The following is a 15,981-nucleotide window of genomic DNA, read 5'->3' on the forward strand; positions in this document are numbered from 1 at the left end:
ATCCCATTACATTAGTGTGCCCATTTCTAGTCATCATTATCCCGCGCCCTATCGTTCCCTTCAAATATCGCAAGATCCGCTTCACCATGCTCAAATGATAAAGAGTTGGAGCATGCATAAATTCGCTAACCAGGCTTACAGCAAAACAAATATCAGGCCTCGTAATCGTCAAATAAATGAGTTTCCCAACTATTTGCTGGTAGTGTTTTGGACAATCAAGAATTGTACTTGGTGAATCAAGCTTCAATTTACTATCTAAAGGTGTAGACGTTGGTTTAGTAGATAACATACCAACATCGTGAAGTAAATCCATAACGTATTTACGTTGATTGAGAAATAGTCCTTTACTGGAAGTTGCCATCTCAATGCCGAGGAATAATTTCAAGGAGCCGAGGTCTTTAATCGGAAATTGGTTATGGAGATTTTTCTTTAAGCAAGCAATTGCGACAGGATTGTCTCCAGTGATAATTAGATCATCGACGTAAATAAGAACCATCAACTTGTCAAGCTTCCCAAGTCGGATAAATAATGATGAATCGACAGAACTTCTTGAAAAACCAAGGGTTTTGAAGCGCATTACTTAACTTTGCATGCCACGCACGGGGACTTTGCTTCAATCCATAAATGGATTTATGAAGCTTACAAGCTAATTTCGGATTACCGCTCAGAGGATGGCCTGGGGGAAGTTTCATAAATACTTATTCTTTGAGGTCACCATGCAAAAATGCATTTTTTACGTCCATTTGATACAAAGACCAGCCATTGTTAATAGCAACGGACAAAAGAACTCTAACAAGGGTCATCTTGGCAACCGGGGCAAAAGTCTCCTTGTAGTCGACACCAATTTTTTGAGTAAAGCCTTGAGCCACAAGCCGAGCTTTATGACGATCAATAGAACCATCAGAGTTGAACTTAGTTTTAAAAATCCATCGACTACCAACAACATGCTTGTCTTTTGGAAGAGACACGATGCTCCAAGTATTATTTTCTGCAAGTGCTCTCAATTCCTCCTCCATAGCAGCCTTCCACACACCTTGAGAGTGAGCTTCTTGAAAAATCTTGGGCTCATTAACACTAGAAATTACTGTAAGAAAGGCCTGATGCGAGGGTGATAGTTTTTTATAATTCAAAAAATCAGTATACGGGTGCCTGACCTTGTAAGCAACATAATCTTGCAATTTTGTGGGTGGGGCACGCGCCCGTGAAGGATTTCTCCGAGGAGCTAATGGCTCATCTTGAGTAGTGGATAACTCGTGCTCGCTTGAATTGATAGAGCTTGCCTGAGAATCATCAACCGTAGATACAATAGGCTGAGAATCAAGTGAGTTATTCACTAAAGTTTGAACAAGAGCCTCTTTTTCACTATGCATGTTAGAAGAATTCTCATGCCATGGCGCAACATTGGGTAGCGGAAAAAAGTCGTCCATTATCTCCCCCTGCAAAGAAGTCTCAAAATATGGGTTTGACTCAATAAATCGAACATCTCTACTGACATAGAGTTTCTTAGTGGCAGTATCGTAACACTTGTACCCCTTCTTTGTTTGTGAGTAACCCAAGAATATGCATTTAGCAGCTCGCGGATCAAGCTTGTCGCAGTGAGTCGCTGGTAAGTGCACAAAGCAAATACAGCCAAAAACCCTGATATGGGATAATCTTGGCCTCCTTTCCTGTAACACTTCAAGAGGACATTGAAAATCGAGAACTCGACTAGGTAGGCGATTCACAATGTAAGTAGCAGTGAGAACTCCATAAGACCAAAAATACTTTGGAACATTCATTTGTAGCATTATTGCTCGCGTTTTCTCTAATAAATCTCGATTTTTACGTTCCGCAACTCCATTTTGTTGAGGAGTGTTTACACAACTTGTTTCATGTAAAATTCCATTAGAGATTAAATAATTTTCCATGACATGGGATACGTATTTTGTGCCATTATCAGATCGAAGAGTCTTAATATGCGCTGAAAATTGAGTAGTAACCAACATGTGGAAATCCTTAAAACACCCAAAAACTTCACCTTTTGATTTCAACAAGTACACCCATGTAACCCTTGAAAAATCATCAATGAAGGATACAAAATATTTAAAACCATCAATAGAACGGAAAAAGGTCCCCATACATCTGAATGAACGAGTTCAAATGCTCGATTAGTTTTTGATAATGATGAATTAAAAGGAAGCCTAACGGACTTAGAATAATGACAAATATCACACTCATAAGTTCCTTTACGCAACTCGGCAGTTATTTTTGATAGTGTATAATCGGATGGATGAGCTAAACGACGGTGCCATAAAAGACGTTCGTTTGTGGGAGAGAGTAAAGCCTGACAACTTTTGGAAATATGAGACCCCGAAAAATAGTAGAGTCCATGCAAATGAAAGCCTTCACCAATCATCTGTTTGGTGACAAGGTCCTGAAAAATCACCTTGTAAGGAGTAAATATAACCTCACAATTAAGAGATAATATCAATTTTCGAACAGAGAGCAACTGAAAAGGGAATGATGGAACATACAGAACATCAGATTCTATAGTATCCGAGACAATATTAATTTTTCCTTTACCCTTAACAGGAGCACATTTTCCATTATCTACAGAAACAAAGGCGGGTATAGAATAAGGATTATAATTTCGCATATTGGCTAATTTATTGGACATATGATATGTGGCACCAGAATCGACAACCCATAAGTCATGTAAATTAGTAATTTCTAATGCAGTCGTAAAGGCAGTCAAAATATCTTGGCGGTTCTCTGTGCTTGCATTAGACGACAAGAAACCAGCAAACTTGCCGAGAAGAGCAGCAGGCTCTTCATATCCTTGCGTATCAGCCGTCTTTTGTAAAGCTTCCTGGCCATGCCTTTCTTGTAAAAAATTAGCAAAGTCGTTAAGCAAGGTAGCAGGATTAGAGGAAAACGACTCAAAAGTATGGGCAGCAAGATGAGCTTTATTGGTGTTGAATTTCTTTTTCTCTCCACCAGTCCTGTCTTTGACAAATTCCGGCTTCATTTCTGGGTGAAGATTCCAGCAACGATCAACTGAATGACCTACAGCATTGCAATACTCACAAGTCAGATCTGGGCGCTTTCCTTTGTAGGGTTTTCTTTCTGAAGAAGGCTGAGTAAGATAAGCACGAACATCAGGGGTATTAGATGGAGCTTCACGAGGCATAACTTTTCGACGAACTTCCTCACGTTGAATAGTTGCACACACACCTTTTAACGATGGAAGTTCAGCATTCATCAGGATATGACACCTTAAATCCTCAAATTCTGGACCAAGGCTCGCCAATAATTGAAAGATTTGATCTTCTTCTGTTCGTTTGCGCAGAACAATTGGATCAATAGAGTGAGGTCGATAAACTTCTAACTCGTTCCACAAGCTCTTCAAGTTTCCCAATAAACTTACAAATGGCTTCCCATCTTGACGTAGATTTGCAATATCTTGTTGAATCTGAAAAATCCGGCACAATTATTCTGACTACCATACATGTCACGAACAGTTTCCCATAGATCCAAGGAAGACTCGGAATAACTAAAGATTTCAGCAAGATTGCGCTCCATCGAGTTGAGAATCAACGTCATAACCATCTGGTCTTTTTGCAGCCATGCCACATATTCTGGAGAATCAATCTCCGGAGATTTTTCTTTACCATTGATAAATCCCAATCTTGATCTTCCACCGAGAGCAATAGTTATTGCCCTAGACCAAGGTAGATAACTGAATTCATTCAATAGCACATCGGTTAACCTTTGAGAGGTGTTCATATCACTCTTTGTAATAACATTACATGAGGTGACAGTGACTTTCTTTGGCAATTTAATTTCTTTTTCGTCACCCATGATCAAGAAAAAAAAATGGAGAATAAATACTATTAAATGTGCAGGATTACTTCTGCTCTGGTACCATGAAGAAACTTAAGAGAGCTTCATATGAAAACTTTTATACTCTAATCATATATTTACTTTACAGAGAACAACAATATATAGGAGAGATGCCACCAAGAGGAAATATTGTAATCGGTGTAAATAAGCCTACAAATCTACACCTACCATATAAAGCTCCTAATCAAATATACATATATATATATATATATATATATATATATATATATATATATATATATATATATATATATATATATATATATATATATATAGGGAATATTCTCCAACAGTTTCCTAAACCTGCTAATTGTTCTTTGGTAGACTGCAAATGGTTGTTTAAGGTTAATGATGAGGTAGACTCCATTAGGTATAAGTCCCGTCTTGTTGCTAAAGGTTTCACGCAAAAGGAAGGTATAGACTGCACTGAAATTTTCGCTTAAATTTACCACTGTTCGACTATGCTTGCTTTAGTTGCGCATTATAATTGGGAATTAAAACAAATGGACTGCTTTCTTGCATGGTGAGTTAGATGAACATATTTACATGAAACAACCCGAGGGCTTCGTAGATGCTAAAAAGCATGAATATGTGTGTTTGCGGAAAAAATCTTTATATGGCTTGAAACAATCACCTAGGCAATGGAATAAGACATTCGATTCTTGCATGCTTTCATTAAAGTTTAAGAAAAGTGATTATGACCCTTGTCTTTACTTCAAAGATACTCACTTTGTGCCTATTTTCTTGTTGATCTATGTTGATGATATGCTCATAATCAGCCCTTGTGTGAAATCTGTAGATCATGTGAAAATGCGACTAAGTAAACAATTTGACATGAAATACTTAGGGGATGCTAAGAAAGTATTGGGCATGAACATTGATCGCAATCGAGATAATAATTTGCTGTTCTTGAATCAAATTTCTTATGTAAGTAAGATCTTAGAAAAATTTGCCATGTCTAATGTTAAACCTACAAATGTGCCTTTAGCTGCCCATTTTCAATTAAGGATCAATCCCCCAAGACTGAAACTGAAATTGACTCTATGCAAAATGTTCATTATGCCAATGCTATAGGTTCTGTGATGTATTTGATGGTAAGCACTCGCACTGATATAGCTTATGCGGTAAGTTGTTTGAGTCACTATGTGTTGAACCCATGTATGCCGCATTGGGAAGCTTTGAAATGGCTTCTTCGTTATTTGAAACATTCTTTGCATATTGGCCTGAATTTTTCTACATCTGAATCTGGAATTGAATTAATTGGCTATATTGACTTCAACTTTGCGAATGATAGAGACAGTAGGAAATCCTCCACTTCTTACGTTTTCACTTTGTGTGGATCATGTATTAGTTGGAAATCACAATTACATCATATTCTAGCTCTATCTACAATCGAGGCTGAATACATCGCTACCACCGAGGCTATGAAAGAAGCCATATGGCTTAAAGGCATTCTGCGCGAAATTGGTTTTCTTAAAAAGGATGTCACTGTTTTCTCGGATAGCCAATCGGGAATTCAATTATGTAAAAACCCGGTTTTCCACGATCGTACTAAACACATTGAGATTAAGTATCATTTCATTCGTAATATTGTGGAACAGGGTATTATCAAGCTGGAAAAAATCCCATCACAATTTAATCCAGCAGATGTGGGTACTAAGTGTCTCTCACTCGAGAAGTTTCGCTCTTGCTTGAAAAGCTTGGGCCTAATCTCTCAATCCTAATTATTGTGTGTAATTATTGGGCTGTCTTCGTGACTGCCCTTTTTTTTTAATCTGTGTGATTAATTTTTAATGTACATTGTTGATTGCGTGTTTTGTTGTGCAGGTACATTTAAAACGGCAATGATGACCTCATATCCCAATTTTGTCCTGATAGTCCATTTGGTCCCAGGTGAAGATTGTGAGATAAAAGGGGCACAAATGTTTATTTGGCCCAAAATTGCTAACCCACTTTGTGCAGCCCACTCCCTTGGTATCGGCCCATGAGATCACTTAAAGCTCAAGCAGATCCGATCTGGACCGTTGATTGATAAGTTTCGATCTCAGCCATCCATGCCACATATATATACCATCCCACTCTCTCTAATCTTCAAACCCTAACCCTAGTAGCTGCACCTCATCTCTTCTCTCTCTTCTCGACGGCCGAATCTTTCGCCGGATTCCATGGCGGTCGGAGATTCGGTCGATTCTCTTTCCTTTGTTGCTGCAGCTGTATGGGTATATATATATATATATATATATATATATATATATATATATATATATATATATCTCTTCTTGAAGATGAAGAACGCAACGAAAGATTCCCATCTTCTACCTTCTTATCTCAAATCTCTCTGTGGTGAGCGGTTTCGTGGCCTCTATGAGTGAGGGTAACAGATCTGGGGAAACACTGTGTGTGTGAGTTCGATTCCTTGGGGTTTTGGGTTGGGTTGAGACGACAGTCGGAGTGAGGCTGAGATCTGAGCACTCGGGTAAAGTTCTGACGGCTGGGTGTGACCGGTGAGCTTGACACCGGGAGTGTACTGGCTGCAGCCGACTGGACTCCAGACGTGGACACGAGAAACGAGGACTGAGTCGTTGTTGTGTCATCTTCTCCACCAGAGTTGAAAACGGGCAGATTTTCACATCTACCCCAGATTAGTTCTTGTTTTATTACTATCATTATTTCTGTAATTTATTTGTTAAGTCCTAATCCCCTTCCTCTTAGGATTATTAATCTTATTAATTCATTTGATTAAAGGTCTGTAATATTAATGTTATTTGAACGGCCACCCAACATGGACGAATTTTAATGAAATTTTGAGATTATTCTCGTTTGGTTCTTCATGAACTCTTCGAATATATCGGAGGATTCCGTTTGTTCACCCTGACTTATCAATCGATCTTTAACAATCGATGGTGGCGTCTTCACATTCCAAGGTTCTTGTCACTTTATAGGAACGAGTCGCGGTTCCACCCCTTTGATTCTTTGTTTTAGATGTTCCGTGTTTTCGCTTCTGCATTAGGTATTGAGTCTCATAACAAGTTCTACGGGGTTCGTATCAGTTGGTATCAGAGCTAACATCCAAACTGGTTTCGTCTATCTTTATATTATTGTTGTGTCTTCTAGACTATCTCCTATTTTCTCGAGTTGTGTTGTCAGGAATCGTCGTTAAAAAAAACAACGAATTTTAGTTCTTTGTTTTCAGTTCCGTAGAGTCTAAAATAGGTTTTGTGCGTGTCCAAAAAAGAAATTCGAAATTTATATTTTGTTTGAAGTGTTCTTAGAGTCTAAGTTAGGTTTTATTAGTGTCATTAAAAATAAAAAGAAAAAAAAATTCTTAGATCATGTTTCTGAAGGACGATTATAAAGGGAAAAGAATTGAGCAGCGTAGGATGTCTCCAATGGAAAAATGCTTCCAGAAACTCCAAGATCGGATGGAAGGACTTGTTATGCCTATCCCTACTAGTCATCTGCCGCCGACCGTCTAATTTTCACCAACCATATATTGGAAACATGTTATTTTTCAGTTTAAATTCTCCAACTAAGCGGTTCACTTTCAGTCTAGACTGCCTAATTTTTCAGTTTAAACTTTTCAACTAAGCTGCTTATTTTCAGTCTATTTTCAGTTTAACCTATCTATTTTTTGTTTAAGATGTCTATTTTCAATCTAAACTGTCCAAATAAGCTGACTTGTAGCAAATTCAAAATACACACCTATCCTTAAAGCTATAGAGAAATTTTTTGAGAGGTTTCCGACTAATTTTCCGATATAGTTTTGCTAAGATTTCTAACACCAAGTTTGTTTCGATAATTCTGGATTACACAAGGAGTTATGTGCAATTAATTGCAATCTAAAAACCCGCGCTTCTAATTTCCCGCCACTAAAGAGTTGGACTTCCCTCCAAAACAAGAAAAACACCCCTCTTTTTCTCTCCCCTCAAAACCCTAGCCCCATTATTTCGTAACATGATTGTGTTTATAGTAATTTTACCGTCAACGACAGTAATATTATTACTTTGACTGGTCAACAAATCAAACAAAATAAGAAAGTAAAAAAAAAATATATTGATGAGGTTGACAGTAATATTATTATGTTTATAGTAATTGTGTTGTCAGCGACGGTACAATTACTGTCATCGTTCAGCGGCGGGCGTATAAAACAAAAACGGATAAAAGTTATAAATAAATAAAAATCAACGAAGGAGACAGGTGCTGACCGCCGGTCATTTCCGGAAGCCGGCGGCATAAAAAATTGTGAAATAAAATCGAAAAAATCAACTTTGGAAACCGGCGGCGGAAAAAGTTAACAGAAAAAAAAAAGTTAACGCCTGAAACCGGCAGCATAAGAGAATCAAAATAAAATATTAATCAAATTTTTTGGTCAAAATTGATGAAATTGAAGTTAAATTGGGGTTACAACTAGAAATTGGGTTTAAAAAGTTAGGGTAACTTTGTCATATACATTAATTTTGCCTTTATATATAATGCATATTAAAGGAATGTGCCTATTGACGAAAGAGATATAAGCTATGAACCTCGAATAATAAAGATGGTTGGTTAGGGAGTTATGCATAAAAATCACATATATTTTTTGTAATTTATTTGATTAAAATTGAAATATGATTGTAAATACTAAATAGTATTAAGGGTTCTATAGAAGTGAATTGCCAAATCTTACATAATGGGAATGTGATGCATAAAAACACAATATATATAATTTGGGGCAATTTGCTAAACACCCTTGGGCGCTAATATTCTTTCAGATCAGGATATTTATATTTTCGCATTTTGCTATAAGTCCTTCGGTCAGCTTAGTTGAAGAGTTTAGACTAAAAATAATCATTTCTGACCAAAAATATTTTATTCGCCTCCAACTCATTCGTCCTCTGAACAACACCCACTTCAAAAAATGGCATTTATGCCTATCCCTACTAGTCATCTGCCGCCGACCGTCTAATTTCCACCAACCATATATTGGAAACATGTTATTTTCATTGATTTTCGGTCTAAGATGTCTATTTTTCAGTTTAAATTCTCCAACTAAACGGTTCACTTTCAGTTTAGACTGCCTAATTTTCAGTTTAAACTTTCTAACTAAGCTGCTTATTTTCGGTCTAAGTTGTCTATTTTCAGTGTAAGCTATCTATTTTTAGTTTAAGTTGTTTATTTTCAATCTAAACTGTCCAAATAAGCTGCCCGATCGACTTATAGCAAATTCAAAATACACACCTATCCTTAAAGCTATAGAGAAAATTTTTGAGAGGTTTCCAACTAATTTTCCGGTATAATTTTGCTAAAATTTCTAACACCAAGTTTGTTTCGATAATTCTGGATTACACAAGGAGTTATGTGCAATTAATTGCAATCTAAAAACCCGCGCTTCTAATTTCCCGCCACTAAAGAGTTGGACTTCCCTCCAAAAAAAAAGGAAAACACCCCTCTTTCTCTCTCCCCTCAAAACCCTAGCCCCATTCTTTCGTACCCGAAACCCAGCAGAATAATTTGGTAAAGGAAAAGACAAAATCATCCATGGAAGAATCCCATTTCCCCCAACAGTAACAAAAATGCGTCCATCGAATTCTGACGTTATAATCGGAATTTCAACCCGCAGCAAATCCCGAGCATACATCCACCGCAATTGTTCCGGCGTCTCTCTACCCGACCCGGTTCCAATAAAACCCATTTCCTTCCGCCCCGAAATTCAATCAGCGGAAGCTTTCCTTGACATGAACTGCATCAACCCACCGCCAGTTTCATCCATTAAAGATCTCCGCGCGCGAAGGGTTTCCACTCGAGATCTCAATTCAGTTCTGGCAGAAGAAGAATTGGATGCCGAAATTGAGGAGCGGAGGAAGCTGTTGAAGGTTTCAGATGCCAGCTCGGATTCGGGTCGGGTCGATGAAGGAAATGGTGTGGAAAATGGTCTGAGTTTGAAGGATCCGCCAATTTATGGATACCCCTCTCTCTCCAAGGGTAAAATGGTAATTAATTTAAAGTTTTCGATTTTTTAGTTGATATTTAAGATGTTATGTCATATGCAATTGCGCGTTTGATGATGGTCGAAAGTTTTGTCGGATTATGTAGGCCCTAAATAGGTCTGGTCAAAGAAAGGTGTTCAAGAATTCGAGCTCTTTCGGCTATCGAAGATTGCTTCCCTATCTAATGGACATTGTGAATGCTGACTCTAGTAAGTTCTTGCGAGTTTATTGCAATCGGTACCACTTGTGTTATATCAAATTGCTAAAAACTACCCCGTGTTATTTTATTGACAAAACCCCCCCATGATTTGTTTTCGTTTAGCCCGTATCATAACATGGGGTAGCTTTCTAGCAATTCGATACAACGCAGTGTTTACTAATTGCAATAAACCCTTCTTGCTCTTGTTAGTGTCACGTCGTGCTTTTCTGTTTTAATGATTTCAAGAAAGTGTACATCGGGTCAATTTTTCATAAATATATTTTGCTTGCTAAATGTGTTTTGAAATAATTTATATGTAGGTGTTTCCAAGATTGAAATAGTAGATGCCGAAATTCCATGTAAATTACAGAAGTTTGATGCTGCGAAGAGTTCTAAGGTTGAGAGCGGCGGGCCCCACTTTGACGATAAAAATCCGTCAGAAAATAATGAAGAAAGAATTGATGCTTCGGTTGCAGAAGAGTGTGTCCAAATGACGCCACCCGATCCTGATATCTTCACCAAACGAGAGGTTACGAATGGTGCAGAACACGAAATCTTTAAACGCGGCACCAATTCAGTTAATAGACCTGTAAGCTTTCTTCGATCGATAATGCTTTGTAACAAACAATTCATTTTGTATGAAATAATGCCTTCCGAGACTATTGGATATGGTCGATTTGTTGATTTAAATTTGTTGCAATTTTTTTTATCAGGTTCTTAATCCGTGTTCTCGACTAAGGCTGTTCAAGAATTCAGGATCACTCAGCTACAGAAGGCTGCTTCCATTTCTGATGGATATATCTAATAATAATAATTCATGTAAGTTGCATTTCTTGTTGAAGGAAAAGGGGGAAAAATTATAGTTTTCATCCCTCAAGTTTGCACTGATTTCACATTTGGTCCTTCATGTTTCAAAAATTCTACATTTTTAGTCATTTCCGTCAATTTTCTGTTAGTACTAACAGATTCAAGCGTGTGACAACGGTAAATTGACGTAAATGACCAAAAATGTTAAATTATTGAAACACGAGGGATCAAATGTGTCTTTCATGAACATTGGGGACCAAATACGAAACCGGTACAAACTTGAAGGGTGAAAATTGTCATTTTCCCCGGAAAAGGGTATCAAACTCTCTTACTTACAATTTAATGTTTGTGTTTTGCTCTTGCATAGGTGCCTCGAAAATAGCTCAACATCCAGTACCGAATAACGAACAAAACTACGATGAGAAAATTAGAACAGAAAATTCCCATGAGAAACAACATGCCGATGATCGAACCGAACCTTTGTTGGAAAATAGTAATCGTAAAAACTCAGAACAGGGCTCTGACTGTGAAGAGAATATTCCAACCAAGCAGTCTACTTTTGAAGAACACGGGCTCGTTGGAAAACCGGAAAATAATTGCTTCGATACGGGATTGGAACATCACAATAACAACCAACAGTCGATTGAGAAAGTTAATTCGAAAGAAAGCTCATCCCAAAACAAAGTATCGGATGCTTTGCTTTCTCCAAGAAACGGTTGTTTGAAGGGAATACTGAGAAGAAACCGAAGAGGATGCAGAGGGTTATGCAATTGTCTGAACTGCGCCTCGTTTCGTCTTAATGCCGATAGAGCGTTCGAGTTTTCTAGGAATCAAATGAACGATGCTCAAGAACTTGCGTCGGAGTTGATGGATGAATTAGCTAACCTCCGTCTTTTATTGGACAAATCTACTTGTAGTAGTGATATCAACCCGGTAAGTTTTATACTTGCAATTATTTGTAGTATGTTCTTTTCATAACGAAAACTTGTTACGAATTCTTTTGCTTGCTATCTATTAGGATTAAATTAAAAATTATCCTTCTATTGACTCTCGTTTATTTCTTCTGAGTATTGTTAACTCTGTTTTAATGTAGGCTGTTATTAAACAAGCATGCAATAAAGCACTGGAAACAGAAAAGCAAGCCAAAGAGCGCCTTAGCCAATTGAATTACGAACTCGATGTTCACTGCAGAATCCCAGTATGCACCTTTTTTCTCTTCTTCAATTAGTTTAATATTTCAAAATGCTTTTCAATCTGGAAAATGCCGTCGTTTATTGATTTATTGGATTCCATACAGATGTTGGTGCAGCCAAAGGTAACCTTCGCTAACTACATTCAAGAAAAAGCTATTCCCGTATCAAATAATACAGAAAACAACGAATAAAGTTATGTAAAAAGATTTTAAAATGTTTGTAGATGAAATGCAAGTTATAGATTTTGTGCTAAGGTTTGCGTTGTATATTTTGTTCTTCGATACATGTACGGGATTGAGGCAATGGTGTGATATTTATGCTGCACGGATATCGCACTCAAAGTTTATTTATGATTGTTGTTTCTTGGAGAAATATACTATAGAGTCGAGTCTTTGGTGAGAAAGCCAATTCTTAAGAATTGATTTAAATGCAATTTTTTTTTATTAGTCATTATTCTTACGTTCGAGCTTGATCGAACAATTGTTATTTAGATTTTTTAAGTTTTGCAATTGGATTTTTAAGGCAACTTATTTTGTTTGCCTTGTACATACATATTTGCCTTTCAGTGATGACTTTGTCAATTTGCTGGTGTGGTTAATGAATTGGGACTTTATCCACTAACATTTAAAAGGTTTGTTGCTTGATATATAATCTTGTTTATATTTTTAGAGTAACTTACGGCCACCCCTGAGGTGAGGTTAAATTACGAAAAAACCTTTTCTGTTTGGGTAATTACAATCACCTCCCTTTCAAGTCTCAACTATGAATCTTCTTCAACGCTCACCAAATTTGGTGGAATATTCTAAATTATGTGGAATATTCTCCAATTTGTACCCATTTTAGCCCAATCAAGCTCTACATTTTGAAATAAGATGATCATAAGATATGTTTATTTGCTTGTAAATATCAGATTGTGGTGTATTAGAAACTGTATTTTTGCACAAAAAGAGTAAAACTAGAGAACATTCCACGTAATCTAGAAGATTGTGTAGAATTTGACACTGCAAAGAGTGGACATGTAAGAAGTTTCATAGTTGATGGGTGATTGTAATTACCAAACATGACGGGTTTTTCCGTAATTTGACATTACCTCAGGGGGATGGCCGTAATTTATTCTATATTTTTAATAGGGTAAATTACGGTTACCCCCCGAGGTGAGGTTAAATTACGGAAAAACCCTTATGGTTAGGGTAATTACAACCACCTATAAACTATAAATATTCTTAGACGAGACCACCCTTATGGTGTCAAATTCAACAGAGTTTTCTATATTCCGTAAAATGTCTTTAGTTTGTGCTCGTTTTGTGCAAAAATGCAGTTTTAATGCACCGCAATCTGATATTTATAGGACACATTTATTTCAAAATGCGGAGCCCGAAAGGGATAAAACAGGTATAAACTGGAGAATATTACACAAAATTTGACAAATGGTGGACATGTAAGAAGAATCATAATTGAGGGGTGGTTGTAATTACTCAAACAAGAGGGGGTTTTCGTAATTTGACCTTGTCTCAGGGGTAGTCGTAATTGACAATTTTTAATACTTTAAAGTTTAAACTGACAATGAAAGTCTGATCTAAAATATCATGATTTTTCATTTTTTTTATATTCCATTAATCTAATTTTTGAAAACATACAATATTGTGGAAAGATTGATATCTAGCTACAAACCAATTATTTCCATTTTATTTGCATGGTGTACAAGAAATTAAATGAAACTTCAACAGCCTAACATTTATATATCAGTGGGTGCATTCCAAGGGAAAGCCTTGAGGGAACCTTTTAAAATCGGTGCAATAATTGTAAATCATGAAATTCTTCTGAACCCATCTCAGCCTTCTCCTGCTGTAAGCGTCGAGTTCTTGATTCTGCCACGCCCCGTTTGAGAATTTCGACCCGCCCGTTTGCACGAGGAAGTTGCGGTAATACGCCGTGAACGGTGCTTTGGACCAATCCGTTTTCACAAGGCCACCCCTTGTCGCCCAGTCATCGGCGTTCCATAGGCTCGAGTATATTCTCATTGGTTGGCTTTTCGGGTACGGTACACCGACCGATTCGCTGTTCTTGAACACCCTTATCGGAGTGTTGTCCACCAAGAAACTGCAAAATACTTATTTTAGGACATTTTCCATTATTAATTTAATTTATAAAATGTTTGAAGATTATTGTGCTTACACAATGTTCTGAGAGTTCCATATGACTGAATATGTGTGGAAGTTTCGTGTCGGATCGAACCAGAGATAGAATTGTTGTTCTCTGTTTCCTTTGCCTTGTGTGAAGACATTAGTGTGGAGGATGTATGGATCACCCGACACGTTTCCTAGGAACTCGAAGTCGATTTCGTCGTGCGTCGGCCCTTGAGAAGACAACTGCAAATAAACACAACATCAACCAAATTATTTGTAAGCTATATATAAATCCCATATTTATATTTATTTTTTCAAATTTGTTTGGGTTAAGGTAGATTTTATACTACAAGTACATCAATTTATTTTACTATGATGATTATGTCTAAATAATGCTTGATCATTTATACTTAGGCATCGTTTGGTTGCTAAGATTAGTCGCTATGATTAATTAAACAATTGGATCTTATTGGATTTTTGGCTAGTCAAATGACTTTTTCGGGGCGACCCGCAATTGTTAAAAAATATAGCTCTAATCTTGGGTAATCGAGGGAAGAAAAGAGACATTTATTGAAACTAAAAGACATTTATTGAAACTTCGAACAATATAATTAGATTTTGATAAAATTATTAATTAATCTTATCTTGGATAATCTTATACTGAGAACCAAACTGACACCCAAGTATACACTACAAGAAAGTGCAAAATAGGGCAACGATATCTTTATCGACGAAATTAATTTCGTTGTTCATACTTATATTTTAGCAACGAAATATAGTATTTTTTGCTAAAGAATAACGTTTTTTGTAACAAGATATTTTTGTTCCATGTGAAGATGCTAATTATAATAAGAAGAGACTAATATATACTTACGTAGTATGCAGTAACGGTGCCGGCAGAATTGCCGGCAACAAGTTTGAGCTGCATATCAATCCTACCAAACAAATACTCTTTCTTCGACTGAAAACCGGAACCGGAAACCTTGTCGAGAGACAAAGAAAGAAGCTGGCCCCCACCGAAGATCTTTGCTCGGTTTTCGCCCCAAGTGAGGTCGAAATCTTGGTTGAAATTACCACAATTTGCAACCACCATTAGTCCAGCAAGTAACAACAACAATATTGACAAGTAACCATTATTATATAAACAAACCATTCTTTAATTTTTAAATATACTAGGTTAGAGAGAAGAAGCTGGTGTGATAATGCTTTGAATTTCAAAGGGAAATGTTTGTGTATATTTATAGAGAGAGAGAGAGAAATAGAGAGAGAAAGAGAGGTGATGATGGGGGGGGGGGGGGGGGGGGGGGGGGTAGGGGGGGTATGGCATAGGATAGGGGGGCCATAATGGAAGAAGTAGAATACTTGTGAATGATGATTATGATAGAGGATGGGGGTGGGAGAGCTTGATGAGGAGCAAATAGAGAAAGCTGTTGCCAGCTTACAGCAATGAAAGCTTGAAGCTGCTGCTTTTGGCTTTTTGTTATTTATTTTTTTTAATTTAAAAAACTAATTTTAAATTTGGTCCTTTGTTAGCTATTACGAAAATGATGGAGCTTTGGTTCCATTAATGATTCTTCTACTGTCCTTTTGAAGGCATTCATTATTTTGGAGCCGTTCAGTGGATGCCAACTGGGCTTTGTATATGTATATGTATATTTTTTTTAAGGAAAGAATCTGCCGTCAACCATATAAGTGTATTTGATAAATTTACACTCTTGTATAATATTTTGTAAATCATACTCAACCATATAAGTAAGTGTATTGGATAAATTTGCACTCTTGTATAATATTTTGTAAATCATACTCAA

General features: G+C 36.9%; 3 protein-coding genes across 3 annotated transcripts; 1 reads left to right on the plus strand and 2 right to left on the minus strand.

The window, feature by feature from the left end:
- Positions 1-698: 698 nt before the first annotated feature.
- LOC148769086 (uncharacterized) lies at positions 699-3,840 on the minus strand. Its single transcript, XM_088820221.1, has 3 exons — positions 3,499-3,840; positions 2,426-3,451; positions 699-1,667 (listed from the first exon to the last, which is right to left on the minus strand). Exons 1-3 carry the CDS (start codon positions 3,838-3,840, stop codon positions 699-701), a joined length of 2,337 nt encoding a protein of 778 aa, XP_088676347.1.
- A 5,311-nt stretch (positions 3,841-9,151) lies between these two features.
- LOC105956238 (uncharacterized) lies at positions 9,152-12,488 on the plus strand. Its single transcript, XM_012980083.2, has 7 exons — positions 9,152-9,851; positions 9,955-10,057; positions 10,368-10,636; positions 10,761-10,866; positions 11,222-11,787; positions 11,948-12,052; positions 12,152-12,488. Exons 1-7 carry the CDS (start codon positions 9,435-9,437, stop codon positions 12,236-12,238), a joined length of 1,653 nt encoding a protein of 550 aa, XP_012835537.2. The 5' UTR covers positions 9,152-9,434; the 3' UTR covers positions 12,239-12,488.
- Positions 12,489-13,627: 1,139 nt separating this feature from the next.
- Positions 13,628-15,762, minus strand: XTH15 (xyloglucan endotransglucosylase/hydrolase 15). Its single transcript, XM_012980100.2, has 3 exons — positions 15,048-15,762; positions 14,223-14,416; positions 13,628-14,147 (listed from the first exon to the last, which is right to left on the minus strand). Exons 1-3 carry the CDS (start codon positions 15,324-15,326, stop codon positions 13,790-13,792), a joined length of 831 nt encoding a protein of 276 aa, XP_012835554.1. The 5' UTR covers positions 15,327-15,762; the 3' UTR covers positions 13,628-13,789.
- Between the last annotated feature and the right edge of the window lie 219 nt (positions 15,763-15,981).

Source organism: Erythranthe guttata, chromosome 7, assembly GCF_056151865.1.
Source record: "Erythranthe guttata isolate IM_541 chromosome 7, IM_541, whole genome shotgun sequence".
Lineage (NCBI taxonomy): Eukaryota > Viridiplantae > Streptophyta > Magnoliopsida > Lamiales > Phrymaceae > Erythranthe > Erythranthe guttata.